General features: G+C 41.9%; 1 protein-coding gene across 8 annotated transcripts in view; it reads left to right on the top strand.

Moving 5' to 3' along the window:
* The window catches only part of CAMTA1 (calmodulin binding transcription activator 1), an 851,930-nt gene that overhangs the window by 16,818 nt on the left and 817,080 nt on the right, over positions 1–18,032 (top strand). For all 8 annotated transcript variants that reach the window (XM_053899033.1, XM_053899032.1, XM_053899029.1 and 5 more), the window contains exons 3-4: positions 12,259–12,328; positions 17,347–17,465. In XM_053899033.1, the coding sequence (XP_053755008.1) occupies positions 12,259–12,328; positions 17,347–17,465 (189 nt within the window). The remainder of the gene's footprint in view (positions 1–12,258; positions 12,329–17,346; positions 17,466–18,032) is intronic.

The following is an 18,032-nucleotide window of genomic DNA, read 5'->3' as shown; positions in this document are numbered from 1 at the left end:
TACCTATGTTTTCTTAAAAAAATTTTTTTTAACATTTATTCATTTTTGAGAGTGAGAGAGACAGAGCGTGAGCAGGGGAGGGGCAGAGAGAGAGGGAGACACAGAATCAGAAGCAGGCTCCAGGCTCCGAGCTGTCAGCACAGGGCCCGACATGGGGCTCGACCTCACGGACTGCAAAATCATGACCTGAGCCGAAGTCGGATGCTCAACCGACTGAGCCACCCAGACGCCCTGTATACCTGTGTTTTCTTAAAAGAGGTTTGTAGTCTGAGCTCTTACATGTAGGTCTCTGATTCATTTTGAGTTAATTTTTGTAATTTTGTGACATATGTAGGCTGCCAACTTCACTCTTTTGTACGTGGATATCCAGTTGTCCCAGCCCCATTTGTTGAAAAGAGCATACTTTCTCCATTTTAGGTTTCTTGAGATCCTTGTCAAAAATCAATTTGCCATGAGTATGTGGGTTTAATTTTGGAGTCTCAATTCTGATCCATTGATGTGTATATCTCCCCTTACACCAATACCACACTGTCTTGAATACTGGGTAAGTTATAGTTAACTCTGCAGTTATGTTTTGAAATTGGGCAGTGTCTCTCTCCCAACCCTGTTCTTCTCTTTCAAAATGGTTCTGGCTGTTCTGAGTCCCTTGAATTTCCATATGAATATTAGGATTGGCTTGTCAGTTTCTACAAAAAAGGCAGTTTTGATATCAATAGGGATTATGTTAAATCTGTGGATCAACTTGGGGAGGTTAAATCCTTTTTATGAATCCGGATCTGCTGTTTGCTTTGGGAACGACTGGTAACTCAAGCAGCCAAGCATCTTACCTTAAAAGGAATATTGTTGTTTTAATTTATTAATATAGTAGGCTGCTTTGGTTGAAACACTGTAGTTCACTTTTAGGCTGGAATTGGACTTCCCAGGTTCCAAGAGAGCGAATAGCTATTCGTATATCCTGTAGTTTGGCTTGTGGTGTGTGTTCTTCTGACGTGAAAGTTTGCTGGTAGCATGCTGGTTTGCAAAACGTGATATTCTGCTTAACACTGGTTCTGATTAATAAAGAATTAACAGATTCCACGTATGAGTATTTAATTATCAAAGAGAATGCGTTACTATGAAATTGTGATGTTAAAATTCATGTAATTGTTATTGTCAGATGTGTCAGAAGAGAGTTTAGGGTCTTGTATTCCTGTGGGGGCCCTGTGACTACCAGTTATTGTTAATACCCTAAAGTCGGGTCATTTACGTGACAAGTAGTAATAAAGTGCCAGGCACAGAGAAGGACAGACGCTGCCCCTGTCCTCATGGAGCTGACTGGGAAACTGACAGTAAAAGTGCCACGTGCCACGCAGGGCTCTGTGTCGTGAAGGCGAGTTCGTGATGAAGGGATTGACTGACCCTGTGGGGCTGGGGGAGGCCTCTTGAGCTGAGCTCTGAAGCAAAGTGGGAATTAATGGAGAGAAGAGTGAGGAAAATGTTTCAGGTAATCGGATGAGCTGGTTAGTGAGATGTGCGGGGATGCTCTGGCTATAGTCTGGCTTTTTAAAGCTTCTGAGAAAAAGGATGTGAAGTGACGACTTCACATGGCTCTGGTCTTTACTCTGCCCCTTAAGTGCCCTGTGACTTTGCACACGTAACTTTTCTGAGCTTATTTACTTAATGTCTTTTAATCTTATGAAGCAGTGCATAACATTTTTACTTAGAGGTATTTCTATGAAAACGTAAATCTAGGCTTTTGATTGATTGTATTTATAGAATTCAAAAGGAATTACTTTTTCATGATCTCCCATGGTTGGTTACTTAGGAATGCAGTACTGGTAAACTGAATATTTTCCTGAACATTTTTCCTAGTCTTTGGAATTGGGATTCACTTCAGTTCATACACACCCCAGAAGCTTCCAGTCTACAGAGCAGCAGATATGGATGTGACTCATTCAAGGCAGGTCATAGAAAATGCTTTCAGCAGGCAGTGGGGGGACCTGAGAAGACTTCTTAAAGGAGGTGGAATTTGACCTGGCATCACTGGTTTGCAAACATGGTAGTTGGAGGAGAAATTCCAAGCAGAGGGAATGGAACAAAGAAAGGCGCAGAGCCAGGAGGGTACAAGGTGGCTGGAATTCTGGGCGCATGTGGGTAGATGAGCCTGGAGAAGTAGGTAGGGGTCAGGTTGCAAGGGGCTCGGAAAGTCAAGACCGAGGAGTCTGGATTTTATTTTGTCTGCTCTGGGACAGAGGCATTTAGAGCCTTATTATTTTTCCTTAGCATAGGAGTGGGATTGACTGGATAAAGTCACTTCTCCTTGAAGGTGCTAAGAAGGGCCACCTGCTTACGTCTCCAGCTTCTTCTCCATTCTCCAGCCGTGTTGAATTTTTCTAGATTCCGATTGGCAGGAGCACCATGCTTTCTCTTGGTTTTAGGCCTTGTACCTTGCCACTGCCTCCGCTTAGAAGGCGCACCTCCCTCTAGAACACATGCGTACATCCCCTTACGTGTGCTCTGCTTTACTGACGCTCCTTGTCCTCTGGGCTTCACTCTAAATGAGACTTGTCCAAGAAGCCTTGTTGACCTTGCCTCTCTTTTCAGACTGGAACGTATGCCCTTCCTGTGTGCACCCACAGCACTTTATGGTTTTCCACGTTCAGGCATATTTAAGTTTGTATGGGAGTTGCTTGTTTATTTCTTTTTCTCCCTCCATTAGGTGTACAATCTAGAGTCAGAGACTTGAGTACCTGGCGCTTAGGATGGGCTTAGTAAATGTTTGTTGGTTGAATGAGTGAATGAACGAAGATGAGGGACTGGAGTAGGGAGGAAAAAGCTTCTGGCAAGAATGTGTGTAGAAGTGGATTGGATAAAGGAGTGAGCGTGACTGAGTCTGTGTGTGTGAGAGAGAGACAGTGTCGTGGGCCTTGAAGGATGAGCATAGTTGAAGATGACTCCTAGCTTTTGAACCTCCACAGCTGAGGTTAGGGAAGGCTGCTAACCGGGATAGGCAGTCCAGGAGGATGTGTTTTGGAGACTGGATGCAAATGTGTCGGTTGTCTTTTAGACTTAATACCTGTACAATATGGCATTCCAAATATGGGTCAGAAATTAGGGGAGTCATTCTTGTCCCTGTGTTTTTTTCTTTTTCATTGGGCACTTTCAGAGGTCAAGTGGGCTGTGGTGATGGGAGTCCTTAGAGAGTAGCCTCGTTGGCACAGGGCAGGGTGGGAGCAGGGTAGTGAGTAGACCTGGAGGGGTAAATAGAGATACGTTTGCAGGGCCTCTGGTAGAGCATGCAAGCTTCATGAAAGTAGGGACCTTGTTTGTCTTGTTTATTGTTAATATCTCTGCCCAGAACAGTGCCAGTTGGTTGAATGAATGAATCAGCTCAAAAGAATTGGAAGACCTAGTAGTGAGTAAAATTGTCATGGGAGAAGAGAAGGGGCATGAGAATGGAAATGTGTCACCAGAGAGCAGAGGACCAGTGGACACTGAGAAAGAATGGTCAGGGGTAGTAGAATAAGAATATAAATGCAGAGGGTTGCAAGGAGGTTATCAGTTGTGATGCTGCAGAGAGTTTGGGCAGAATGAAGACTGAGAAGAAGCTATTGATTTTGTCAGTTTGGTAGTGAGTTGAGAGAATGAAAAAGAGGTGGTAGGAGGGCAGATAATTCCTTCAAGGACTGTGGTGATAAGTGCAGAGTGCTGGTGAACACGGTAGTGACATGATGATTGAAGTCTCTGCTGAGAAGAGAGGTCACTGGAACTGTGGGTGTGCTTGTTATGGGTTGCTGCTGTAACAGTTACCATGTACTTAGTGGCTTAGAACAGGATACTGTTATTATCTGATCCTGTGGGTCAGGAGTTTAGTTAGGGCTTTGCTAGGTTCTCTGCTTCAGGGCCTCACAAGCCTGCAGCCAAGGTGTTTAGCCAGGGCCGGGGTCTCATTTGAAGGCTCAACTGGGGAACGATATTCTTCCAAGCTCACGCAGTTCGAAGGAGTCACTTCTCTGTGGGTGGTTGGACTGAGGGCCTCAGTTCCCGGCCTCACGGGCCCCTCCAGCACGGCAGCCCGCGTCGTCACAGCCAGCAAGGGAGAGAGTCTGCGGGCAAGACAGAAGGCACGACCTGTATCACCTGATGATGGAAGTGACATCCTGTGACCTGTGCCATGTCCTGTAGGGCGGGAGCAGGTCACTAGGTCCGGCGCATACCCACGGGGAGGAGTTACACAAGGGTGTCTTAAGTGTTGACATCAAGAGATGGGGTCATGGAGCATCCACTCATAGAGTTTGTCTTCACAGAAGAGAGGGACGATGGCAGTGGAAGGCATAGGACTGTTCTTCAGAAAGAGACCCTGTAGGATGCAAATGACAGAATGGAAACTTTTAAAGAGGGAAGTTTTGGAGGTGAAGTTCCAGGTGAGGGTTCAGATCTAGTCGCGTTGGTGACATTTCTCAGGCAACCTTCCCTGGCCTCTTTCTTCGTCCCCTGACAAGGTGAGCAGGTGCCTCTTGAAGTGCTCATTCCTGTTAAACCAGTTAACAGACTGTATTATAATTGCCATTGACAAACCCTTCTGCCTTGCTAAAATTGAATTATGTACCAGCAAATTTTTGGTCAGTGGATATATCTGTCTTGTTTGCCTTAGGATGTTGGTGAGGACCCAATGAGGTAATTGCTGTGCAGGTATTTTTTTGAATGTAAACTGGTGTGCAAACAAAGGTATTAAATTGTATGTCCTCTCCCTTGCTCCCACGTTCAGTAGAAAATGTGGACTTTAATGTACATTTTACTTGTTAACGTGGGTTTATTATGTTGTACCTAAGTTGTTGAACTGGGCTTTATTTAATACGGTGCTATTTTTAGGGCCTTTTGAGTAGTGTTTGCTTTTATGATGAGTGACCCCAAACTGCTGCACCTTTCAAGCCCTTGTATCCAGTTTTTATTGTGTGTAAAAAAAAAAAAAAAAAAATCTGTTCTTGCTGTCCCTTGTCACTCTTGCTTCTCCCGACCTGTCAATTGCTAGCTGTCCTTTCTCCTTCTGATTTGTTTCTGATCTTCCGTGGGCTTGGCAACCTGATAATTAAGCTTATTAGAACTGTGAGTAGTTTAATAGTAATCAAGCTTAGGAATACGGATCAGAGAGTCCTCCTCACAGTGAAGTATGGGAGCTTTTGTGCGTGGACTTTGTAAAAAATCTGTTTTGGCCTCGGAGCATGTCTTGGCTTCCTTCCTGGCTCTGGCTGTGTGTGGATTAGGTGAGGTTCCCACATAGTCTGGTTCCATCCGGGGGAGTGCGGCTGCCATTTTCTTGGCCTATGCCTCATTGCTGTGTTACGAGACACGGTGTCATTCTCCCCTTTAGTTTTGATGAGGTTTTAGTCCTTGGGCAGTAGCAAGTAGTGACAGGTGATGGGTGGTCTGTAGTTCACGGACCAGAAAATGTTTGAGAAGCCCAGAAAATCTTCCCACCAGATCAACGTCTAGGCCTGTGTGGTAGCCTGGCAATATCCTTGTTAGCCTTTTCCTTCAGGATGCTGAGCTCCCAGCCCAGGTACTCGATATTCCTGGATCTCCCTCAGTGTCCGCACTTGCTTTGGCTTTTCTGTCAGACTGCCTTGTCTACTTGCTCTGCCGGAACTTCCGCGCTGTGTCTTCGTGGAGCAGTGTTCTGCCATCATCGGGGAGAGAGCCTTGGAGCTCTTCTGGAGACCGCATGGGCGTGTGTGGGAAGACCTGCTCCTGGGTCTTGCTCTGCTCCTTTTTGGCCAATGGCCTTGTCAAGCGTCTACCCGTGCTGTGGTGTCTCCCTTTCTAGAACAGGCGTCATGTCTGCTCTGCTACCTGCTGGGACCAAAATAGGATTTTAGGTATGAAAGTGCTTGTTACGTGTGCAGAGTATCAACTAGAATGCCTAGGGGCGCCTGGGTGGCTCAGTCGGGTAAGCGTCCGACTTCGGCTCAGGTCATGATCTCATGGTTCGTGAGTTAGAGCCCTGCATCGGGCTCCCTGTGTCAGCAAAGAGCCTGGAGCCTGCATCGGATTCTGTGCCTCCCGCTCTCTTTGCCCCTCCCCACTCGTGTTTTTGTCTCTCTTCCTCTCTCAAAAATAAACAAACGTTGAAAAAATAAAAAAACCCAAACAGAACGCCTAGTTTATCGGGCTGATTTTGTTGATATTTTATAGTGCTCTGTCTTTGAAGAGTTAAAAACCATTGTTATCATTAGTGCTAGTAATAAGTGCAAGGAAAACAATGTAATTTTAAATTTCATATAGTTTCTCTCCGGATGTGTTCTGCTAGAATCTATTTGTGCAAATGTGGACATTTAATAAGTGCTCTTTGATTATTTTCAGAATATTGAGTATACTGGCTTCCTAGCCAAATTAAATTTATGAAAATTCTAATGATACTGTGATTCATATCTAGAAAGAATAATTTTTTTTTCATTCTGAAATCACTTTAAATACGCTTTACATGAATCTCTGGTAATAGCGAATCAATTAATGTGATTTCTCAGGTCATAAATCAGGCTTGATATATTGTTCCTCTGTAAGCTTCTTAGGACTTCAGCTGTTTTGTGGTCTGTTTTAGCTAGTTGTTTGCTTTTGAACTCAATTCTGGGTGTTGAACTCAATTTGAGAGCCTAAAATGGTTTGTGCCCCAATTACCTTGGAGGTTACCACTTCACTTTTTTATTGAGCCTGCCTTGGTAGTAGGGAGTCAACCACCTATCAGCCGGTTTTCCTTTTAACTTGAGTACATACTTTAATTTTGTCTCTGTCCCATAGGAATGTTGGGAAGGTTATTATAGTAGTGCCTATGGTATATTTTAAACTTCTTGAAAAGAGGTAATATGTGAGCACAAAATATTTTTGTACTGTACCGCCTAATTTCTTTCTCCACTAACCTTTTGTGGTTCAGAAAGAAAAAGGATAAAGTTACTTGTGTTTAGGGGTACACTCTCAGAGATCATTAGCCCGATTTTACGGAGCGTCTCCAGAGCATGCCTTCGCCAGACCTCGTGTTCCTTTTTGTTCAGCAGTCCTGTGCTCTCGCCAGAAATGTTAGCATTGGGCCTCTTGGTGTCTTGTGAACGCTGTTGAGTATTTTTACCCCTTAGTTCTTCTGAGTTGGTCTAAAGTAGCTTTTGTCTTACTGCTTGCTTGTTATGGGACCAGAGGATGGGTGGCTACTCAGGGCAGCATTAGGGGAGGGAGAGAGGGTCTTAAAAAGGCCGATGGCCACAGTAGATCCCACCCACACCATCATAAGACATGGGGCCACTCTCTTTTCTTTTCCACAAGCTTCTGGGAATGTCATTCATCTGGGAATTCAACAGACATTTGCGCTTCTGTTGTGTGTTAGACATTAAGTATTAAGTACTGGAGATACCGGGACGAAGGAGCCTGACATCCCTTTAAGGATGCCCTTGAGATCATCTTGTTTTGAGTATGTTAGAAAAATATTTGTCAGAGAAGAAAAGCTACTAGATTGGTTTTAGATGCTGGATAGCCTTAGGGATTGAAGGTGGAGTTGTAGGTTAACAGAAGACATTTCTGAAAGGAGTGATTCTTCTGTAATTAAAAACACACACACACACAAATGGCATTGTTCAAGGGACTGGTAGCTGATCAAGAAATCCATCTCCTCTTCCTGGGCAGGTAGCCAGACCACATTTCCCAGCCTCTCTTGCAATTAGGCGTGGCTTTGTGGCCAAGTCTAGCCAATGGAACGAGAGCAGGGAAGTGTGCCACTTCCAGGCCTGGCCCGTAAAACCCTCCAGGCATGGTCATCCGGGCGCTTGCCCTCTTTGCTGGCTGAGGCAGAAGAGCCCAGTGACCTGGGAGGGCGCCTGCGGCGGGATGGAAGGAGCCCGGGTGCCAGAGCCGCTGCTGGTAGGGGAGCCCTCTACTGATCAGGAACACCCGTTTTGGACTTTACACCAGCAAGAAGTAAATATTTATAGTCTTTGAGCCATGGTACAGTTTGCTCTGAGTAGCCTCCCTAACTGATCTAGGCGTACTGCCTGGAACGCTAGGCAACACTGGTGAGTTGAGCAAAGGTGCTGAGAACTTCGGACTCCGCTTTCCTTTCCATTACTTGTATGTCATGTTATGTGAAATGACCAGCTAATTTGCAGAATTGATGTGAGTCATGCTAAAATATGTGGCAAAAGTTTTTTAATGTATCGTTTCTAATTGATGCAAGTGGTTTATTGCGTTCAGTGTGGCCTCTCTCCTTTGATTTAATGAGCTGTGTGGGGCCTCAGCTGGCTTTAAAGGGACTCTATGGAGACTTAAATATTCTGAGTCCTTATTTCAAAGAACTTTAAATACAGTTTTCATCATGCAACTTCTCTGTTCAAAAGCCTGTAATCACTTCTTATATAGCATTTTGCTTAATTTATTCCAGCATCCAAAAAGTATGTGTCACACCCTGACCTAGGTTCTCTCAAGGGAGCCCATGCCTCCAAAGACCTTGTGCTTGGTACACAGAGAGTTACTGAGTTTCTGTACTGCCACCATCTGCTCATTTTAGCCCTTAATAAATCATGTATTATTTTTTCATTACATTTTTTTAGCATCATCTGCAACTTGATAGAGTACTTTCTGAAGTCAGGGAGTACATTTTATAGAGCTTCTGTGTCTCCCCTCTTGGGTACTTCTGGAGATGCCGGACACTATCCCTGTAGTTTCTTTTAATTGTCTTGCTTGGATTTACTGGAATGGTTTTTTATTATAGTTTGTGTTAACAGACAGGCATGCTTTTTTAGTCTGTTGGGAATTCATAGAATTCTGGAGGAACGTTAGGACTGGAAGGATCTTTTCAAGCCAATTGCTGATCTTTTAGACCATCTGCTTCCTGATACTCAAGGTATGGCCCTGAATCATGGCATGGGCATTGCCTGGGGGCCTCTTAGAAGCACAGTGTCACAGGGCCACACTCAGACCTGTGAATCAGAACCTGCATTTTAACAAGGCCCTCAGGTGACCTGCGTGCACGTTAGAGTTGGAGATGCTCTGTTGAAGGTCAACCCCCTTTTTGCTCCTGAGGAAGCTGATTAAAGTAGCGAGTTGCCCAGAGTCACATTGCTGGTTTATCTCAGTGGTTCCCATCCTTGCATACATCTTGGGATCACTTGGGAACCTTCAGAAAATACTGATGCCTAGGTCCCAGCCCTACATGTTCCAACGTAACCTGGTCAGGGTTACAGCCTGTGTATCAGCATTCAGAAACTCTCCCTGGACTACCGACATGCAGTCATGCTAAGAGCCGCTCATCTGGTTGTTGAGAGAAGCCAGCTTTCTTGATGCTTCAGTCAAGGAGGCCTTGTACTCCACGTGTGGATGCACGTTCAGAAATGGTGTTTTCCCTACCTGATTTCTCACTGTAGCACACCATCCATTTTATACCCATGACATTTACCCCACTACCCCCCCTCCCCCCCCTTCCCCCACGGGCTGGTACCCCACAAGGGTAGGACCTTTGTCTTTGTCTGTCTTGTTCACTGCTAGGTCCCAGCTCCTAGGACCATGTCTGGTACACATTAGGTGCTCCTTTAATAATTGTAGAACAAGTAGAAGGAGTTACAGAGAGGGAAACGCGGGCTGCTCGGATGGCACCGGCAAGGCTGCCTAACTCGGTCATTGGAAGGCTTCTTGACGGTTGAGCTGGAGTCAGCCAGGAAGGGCAGCATGGAGACGGGCAGCTGAGGGCGGACTTGGACCCAGATCTGTCTGCCCTTGAACTTGTGGTTTTGCACGTAGAGCATTGTCCTGGGGACAGAGAGGCCAGCTGTTTGCGTTGGACCTCAGCAGTTTGTGGGACTGGGATACAGTCAGACCCTCAGACTGGTGCTCCTTCCTCCCAGAGCCACCTCTGGCTTTGTGCTGTGAACAGGCTTTAGAAATCCTTGTAAGGGTCCGTGGAATGAAAGTGCCTCGCCTGGAGTCTGGCCTGTGGGTCTTCAGTGTCAGGTAGCCATTGCTCATGGAAGTTTTCTTGTGATTTAGCTTCTTTCCCTTGAGCACCCAGCGTTTTTGAGGATAGAATGACTTGATTTCACTCTCAGTGTTTGTGAAGGAGTTTCTTTTCTGGTTAACTATTAAGACTTCATTATGCCAGTGCTGAGGAGAAATCATGGTTGACTGTTCGTGGTATTTCTGTTACTTTTTCCTTTTTTAGTGTTTAATTTTTCTTATTAGGTATTTGGTACATTTTACTGCTCATTTACCTATTGTCGAACTTTGAAGTTAGGTGCATGTAAAAGCCCTTTTTTATGAAGCCATTCATTAGTGCATCCCACTGTACGTTAGTAATTTTTGGGTCTTTTGACACTCAGACCGTTGTTAAGATGTCTTGTTAAGTGTAAACTTATACTATCTGTTTTTGGTAACAGGAAGCCAGAAAATGTTAAGCTTTGAATGTAAGGCATTCTTTTTAACATCATAAAATTTCAAGTTTCCGTTCTGAAACGACATTAAGATGAGAGGTTGTGTTATGTGGTTAGAAGGCTGTGGCTGGCGGCTCTTGCAGACGTTACTCGAAGTCAGACTGCTGCTGGCTTTTACATCAGCCACTCCTTATAATGCCCCGTAGTTCCACAGTCACAGTCACGGGAAGAGATGAATTTTGGTTTTTCCAAAGGATGCGTGAATTCTGAGCTTAGTTGATAGTGTATGGGGAGAATCCCTGTGTTACCACAGGTTGCTAATCAGTAGGTACCATTGTTGATTAAATCAAACAGAGGAAGGGACGGTAAAAGTCCTGGATCGAGAATTTTCTAGAAACAGTAAAGTAGGGAGCTGATACTTATTCTGTTTGCTAGCAGTCACACTGTGGAGAAAGACCTCATCTCTGGTGAAGCATTTGATCATTGGTATAAGGAGAGAAATTGAAAATTCATAGAGGTCAAGTTTAGTCAGATTTCAACGCTCTCTTTGGCCCCCCCACAATTCAGGCAACTGGTCAGTTCTTAGAAAGTGTTAACATTGTTACAGATTATTCTTACTAAACACAGAAACAATAGCGCTTCATATTTGTGTCGTAGTTTTGAATTTAAAGCACTTTTGTACGCATCACCCCGTGTAAGTTTCCCGGGCAACCCTGCGAGAGAGGTGAGAGGCTCCGTCACTGCCCTTTGTGATGAGGTCATGCAGATGTTAGTTTACTTTCCCAAGGGTAGCTGGTAAGTGAGAGAACTGAGCTTTTCACATTTTAAATATAAAATGTTAAGGGTGGTTGCTGAACTTATAAACTGTCCTTGGTTTTCTAAGTATATAAATATGTGGTTTATAATGCAGGATGAATAATCTAAAAACTTATTTAATACTGTAACTGAAGAAGGATATTTTTAGGGCCGAAATAATTGACTGGCAAGACTCACAGAAATTTTTTCCTTTTCAAAAAGTTACTGTTATATAGTTTTTCTTACATGAAAACTGTAATTTTATCTACATGAAGCAGCCTGAGAGCAGAGACCTGGTCTTCCAACTTCCTCCTGACTCACTGCACCTGCCACACTGTTAGTTGGACTCCTTAGGTCCTTCCAAATGAGTTGGGGGTCGGGCTCACTGTTGGGAGATGGTTCGCATTGTAGCTGCAAAACGAATATGGCATTGGTTCTTCTTAGCAAACGTTTCCTGTCTGTGCAGCACATATGGTCCCTATTAAAAAAATTATACACATAGTGTGTGCTCACCAGCCTGTATCTTTTTTTACACACGTGTAATTTAAATTTTGAAACACTCTTAAGCCTACAGAAAAATTGCAGGTGTAGTGCAAAAGAGCTCTTTTCCCCCTGAACTGTGTGAGAATAAGTTGCTGATGCGTTTCATCATCCTCAAATACTTGCTTCTGTATTTTCTGCAAATGAGCGCATTCTCCTCTGTAACCACTATGTAGTGATCAAAATCAGGAAATTAACACTGGGACATTTCTACCCTCTGATCCTCAGATGCTCCTGCAGCTGTGCCAGGTGACCCTGCAGTGACCTTTGTAGAGAAAGGTCCAGTCCGAACCCTGGTCCATACTGTGTTGTCTCCTCAGACCCCTTTGCTACAGAACAGTTCTCAGTCCTTTCTGACTCTATGACCTTGACACTCTTGAAGATTACAGGCCAGTCATTTTGTGGAATGTTCCTCAATTTGGATTTGTTTGATGTTTCCTCATGATTAGATTCAGGTTTTGCATCTTTGGCAGGAATATCACAGAAGAGCCAGTATATATCTTTTTCAAAGATTAGTTTTACATTTTATTTTCTGTTTCCTTAGAGCGTTTCCCAAAGTGTATTCTGCGGAACTAGCACCTACTGTGTTCTCAACACCGTGCCACCTCTAGAAGGTAGGATTCGAAAAGCTTTTGACTTACAGGAAGGGGTGGGCTTGGCAGTGAGAGTGATTCCATCCTCGTAGTGCAGTGGAAATAGCCTGTGACCAGGCCTCGGGAGACCTGGGTTCTGCCTTTAACTTGCTGTGTGATCTTAGATGAGTTACTTAATCCTTCTGGGGGTAGCAAAACAGTACTCCCTTCGTAAAGTTTCTGTGGGGGTTCAAAAAGGCAAAGGGTTTAATCACATGGGAAATTCAAAACACTCTGCAAATGTTAGATACTAATACAACAGTTTTAGAATTCTAGTGTCCATTTCCCGTGACTTCGAGTAGCCGTGTGCTACTGTGGGAAAAGCCACACTGAGTCACTTACTAGCTGCGGCTCCTGGGCAAGCTAATCTGAACCTCGGGTTCTTCATCTGGAAAATGGGAGTAATTATGCCCTGGTGGGTCATTGTGGAAATTAAATGAGAGAACACAATGTAAAATTCTTTCTGACGTAGAGTCCCACAAATGTTTACTTCTGAATAAATAGTAGAAAATAAGTTTATTTGATCACATGTAGCTCAAATTGAAATGAAATGAAATGGAATGGAATGAAGCAGGAGAGAATGCCCCAGAACCCAAATTGAAGCAGTCGATTGCAAACCTCCTGTGCTCCCACTTTATCGGCCTCCGTTCGCATATTTTTAAATGGAAAATGTAAATGCAGCTGAATAGTGAGAAGTTTATTGAACCCGAGTTAGGAGTTGACCTAAACCTGGACCAGAGATTTTGGTAGTGTGATTGACAGGGAGAGGGTAAATCTGGGCCGCCTAAAAAAAGAAAGGGTAAGATGTGATGATCACACACTCGAAGAAGAGGAATGGGGTTGTTAAATAGCAACATTAGGTATGTTTTCTTCAAAACAAAACAAAACAAAACAAAACAAAACAAAACTTTATTGTTCTTTTTCAACTTTAGAAAGTCTTTTGGATAATTACAACTGAGTTCAGTTCATTTTGGAGAATTTCTTTTAGAGAGATATCATACCGATGCTTGGCACATAATTAAGCACATTGGTGCTTAATTAATATTTATTTTGGATGAGTAATGATTTGAAGGTCTTAGGTTACTAACGGTGGTGAGCGCTGTGCTGACTTGAATATAACAATGTGTGCTTATGTTTTCCGGAATCAGTTCCTTTCCTACTAATTAAATCTAAGCACATAATAATTAGAGCAGAACAGAAACATTGTAGAGCTTCCTTTTAATTTTACCACTCCAAGTTGTTGATCAAATATATTCCCAATAAGATTTAGGAATTGGGTTCACTGTTATACCAACTAATTTTGAACAGTTTGGTCTAGAGGTTGAGAGATTAATCATAATCAACTTGATTGAATAACTGTTCATAATTATTCACCAGAATTATTTAATTTTTATTAATTATGAATCAAAATAACATGGATGTTATCATTTCCAGGTTAGAGTTAATGTAGTTACAATTTCCCTTGCAGAAGCCAAAATGTGTTCCAAGGAGAGAGTTCAAATACATATCTTTGGAAAGGATTTGGTGATGTGACTTTGAGCTTTTAGAAATAAAACATGAAAACAAGAATTCCACTTTTTGCCTAATTAAGCGAATGAGCATTTTCGCACATTTTAGAGAGTTTTAGTTAAATTATACTGTGCCTCTAAAATTATTGTTTGGAAAATATTTGAAGGTTGTCTGGAAAAGATGGTTCACTCTCTAGAATTATAGCTGTCAGCCAGGCACATCATCTGTCAATTTCAAGAGCTTCACTAGTTATTTTTATTGTGAAGTAGGTTAGAAAATTATTTTGCGAAGTCATATATCATACACGCATATTTTGCCAGATAATGATAATGAAATGTTGTACCGTATTTGGTTGACACTTCCATTTTGCAGTGTCAAAGTTTAACGATTTGGATTAAATGCTGAGATGGAGCTGAAACCGGTGTAAACCTTACTTTTACCGTTAACTCAAGATTCTGTTACAGTCTTAGTACTGACATGGAGATTTGAAAACTGGCACATGTATTTATCTAATTATTGTATCCTGCATAGGCATTCCAAACACACTAAAAAGCCGCTTTTAATTGAAAAACACAGTTATACAGTTTAGCCACGCGAGCAGTTCTTTTCCTGTAAAAGCAGTTACTCTTCATCACACTCTAACCGGAAAAAACGAAATTTGAAAATATGAGTTTCAAGATTCTGCCTATTTGAGTTCCTAATATTCTTTACCCAGTATTAAAATTGCCATCTTCATAATGCACAGTGGGAAAATTTACCCATTGTTGTGTTTCTAAAAAACATCCAATTTATATTCGGCATGAACCTAAAATTCTGGAAATAGCACAGTTTAAAAACTGATTAAGGGGAACCCATTGGCCTGTCATACTCCTCTTCCTTTTGAACCCATGGCTGCACATCCCCATAAAATGCTATATTTGGAATCATGATTGAGACAGTGCTTACACAGCCATTCTTCTTTTCCTCTTTAAAAGCCTTTGGGCCGATTCACCGCTGCCTGATTTGGTATCAGAGTGGAAGACAGAAGCGTCTTCTGTGGCAGTTAGTTGTGCTGTTGAGAAGAGTATCTCTTTTCTCTCATCCCACGTGTATGCACACACACGTGTGTATACCTATATGTGTGGATGGACACACATGGACACGCAGGCAGCAGCACACACCTGTCTGTGTGTACATGCATATGTATACACATAGGTAGGAGCGTGCACACACACACACACACACACTCATATGTTTTATAGCCACAGGACAGCTGAGTCCCTCAAGGAGACTTAAAAGAATAGATAAGTAACATCAGGTTGTGATCACAAACATAAAAATAGAAGCCGGGGTTTAATACTATGTTCATTATTGTTCAGAATTATCCTTTAAATAATAGTTTTCTCAGAGATACGACTAGTCCCATACAGTTCAGAGTAAGCCTGCTGATTGAGCACTGAGGGTAGTACTGTTTGCATAAAAGGCATCCGATAAATGGGGACTATTTGAATTGAGTATAGATTTTAGAATTTCACTTCTGCTTTCAGAATTGTACACATCATGGGAGATTTTTTTAGAAAACGAGAATAAAACCACTTTAGGGGAAGAGAGAAGGGAGGTGAAGGCTCATGTGATTTGGTATTCTGCGCTTTAAAGTTTTATGGCCCGTGGTGCCTCCCTCGGGAGGATGAAGTGCAGGGAGCATGCATAGCATTACACCGGTTTATAGTGGGTAATTAATACAGAACTTTCTATGAACATCCTCTCAGTCGAACACTTCGCTTTCTGATTTCATAGCAAGATTTTTTTAAAGTTTTATTTTGCTCTTAAAATTTTGGATTCTTAAAAGCCGTCAGCTTTTAAGTTTTTCAAGCTTTTATACTGCTTATAGAAATAGAGGATTGGGCATTATAATTCAATTGGTTGTGTAGTTCATGGACCAAAAAAGATTTAGCACGCTAAAATTCTCTTAAGTTCCTCCCTTTAAAATATTTCCATGTGATGTAGTAAATTTTTTCAAATTCTTTCTGTGCCCAATATTTTTCTGTTAAGATCTTTTCCTTGAGAAGAAATGTCTTAATCAGATGAAAAATGTTTGGAGAGGATCTTATTGTGACGGTGGAGAGTTTTTTATTCTTTTATGGTTTTGACGTGTTCAAAAAATAGGCTATGCTAAACAGAATTACGGGAAATGACTGGAAAAATATATTGTTGTATTTCACTTTTAATATTATTAACTAGTTCCTGTATGCCTATATAAAGTTTTTTAGTTGTAAGGCATTTAAATTTATTGAATGACAGTAAATTTCCTAGGGATTTATGCCTGGAGGAGAATTGGAGATTACTTAATTCTCCTTGATTTAGAAAACCGATGATATTAAGTAACTTACCCAAGGTCACACAATTAGAAAGTAGCAGAACTGGGTCAGAATTCTGGACTCTTGATTTGGAGTTCAGTTTATACCATTTAGTATCAGAATAAGTTATTTTAACTATGACTTTCTGGAGCAAATTCAGTCTTTAGTATTTTAATGTATTGCTCCTAGTACCTGGTTATGCATTGCACTCTTTGGATATTGGGGCTTCCATTTTGCATTAAAAAAACAAAAAACAAAAAACAGAAACCAGACTGGGTGATTTGAAACTTTGACCTAAATGTGCCAGAATGGGCAAGAAATTTTGAGCCAGGCGAAGAGACTTTTGTTACGGGAATGAAACAAGAAATGATCTGTGAATGAATGAATGAATGAATGAATGAAATAATACATAAAGGAAATGATCTCTTCTAAGTATCCGGGAGACTGATTATCAGATAGTCAGACATACCGTCTTGTCTGAAAGTAATGAACTTTTCTATCACTGATTTAGAAGAGTTACTTTTTGATGAAAGACATTAATTAAATAGATATGTATATGTAAATCAAGTTAATTAAGATGGTATGTTTCCAGATTTAGGCTAGAAGGACCAGCCTCTGTATTTACCTAGGTAGCTAACTGTAGCTTAGAGTGTTTATGTTGATAAGATTTGTAATTTGCTTTTGAAAGGATAAGTCTCATTTGTATTCAAGGGGATGAAGTAGTATTAGTTTATGAATAAAATAGTCATATTTTATTCTAATTCCTCTTCCCTAAAACACTTAAAACTTTTTCAACTGGTTAGTAGAGGTTTTCAGGGTTTTGTGAGGTTAACTCCTTTTGCAATTTGGATGTACTTCATGGAAACCTGGTGGGAGAACCTTTAAAAGTAATGTTCTGGTTATGGGCAGCTGCTGGGATATTCCCTGTTCTTCGCTTGTCACAGAGCAAAAGCTCGATCTTACGTTAGAGCCTCTTGACCAGATTCCTGCTGCCACCTATCTGATCAGTGTGTAAATGAGCGTTGCTAACCAAGAGGGATGGTGCTCTTGGTCTCACGGTGACCAAACTAAGCTGCCATTTCTGACCTTGCCAGTATACTTAAAAGGAGATTTTCTCTATTATTTTCTCTGAATCTATTGTTTTCTTCTTTATAGATGATCATGGGAACAGCAATAGTAGTCATGTAAAAATCTTTTTACCGAAAAAGCTGCTTGAATGTCTGCCGAAATGTTCAAGTTTACCCAAAGAGAGGCACCGTTGGAACACTAATGAGGTAGATAAATTTCTATTTTTAGGGGTATAATTATATTAAGGGCACAATTGTTAGGTCATTTTGCATAGTACTACTTTTTATTAGCTTTAAAATCAAAATACTGAACTAGGAAGTTGTAAATGAGAAGACTATTTTATCTGGGTTTAACAGAAACCAACATGTTTCTTGAACGGTCTCTAATCTGCTTGGCTTGTGTTGAAAAATACAACGTGCACGCTGACTTACTAAGTAAGGTAGCACGAGCTACTGTGTTTGTGTTTTCTTGCATTTTGGCGGCTTTTGCATTTGGTGGTTAACTCTGCTTGCATCTCAGTTAAACACTAGTTCTTATGTCGTCATGAGTTAATAAAGATACAGCCCCAGTGTTCCATGGAACATGCAGTGTCTTGACAATGTGAAGTTTCTGTGGGAAGGGCAGGTTTCTTATTAGCAAAACAGCTCCCAGTCCTCTGTGATGAAGGGTTTGCATGGAGAATTAATGGGTTTACCTTAATGATAGGAATTCTTATTGAGAACGGAGGCCGTATGGTAGATTGTATATTTGGCATCCAATTAGAAGATTTGGTA

Source organism: Panthera pardus, unplaced genomic scaffold (assembly GCF_024362965.1).
Source record: "Panthera pardus isolate Hobbes unplaced genomic scaffold, ASM2436296v1 HiC_scaffold_11, whole genome shotgun sequence".
In the NCBI taxonomy this organism is placed as follows: Eukaryota; Metazoa; Chordata; class Mammalia; order Carnivora; family Felidae; genus Panthera; species Panthera pardus.
The sequence above is the reverse complement of the archived record's forward strand: the minus strand, read 5'-3'. Positions and strand labels throughout refer to the sequence as shown.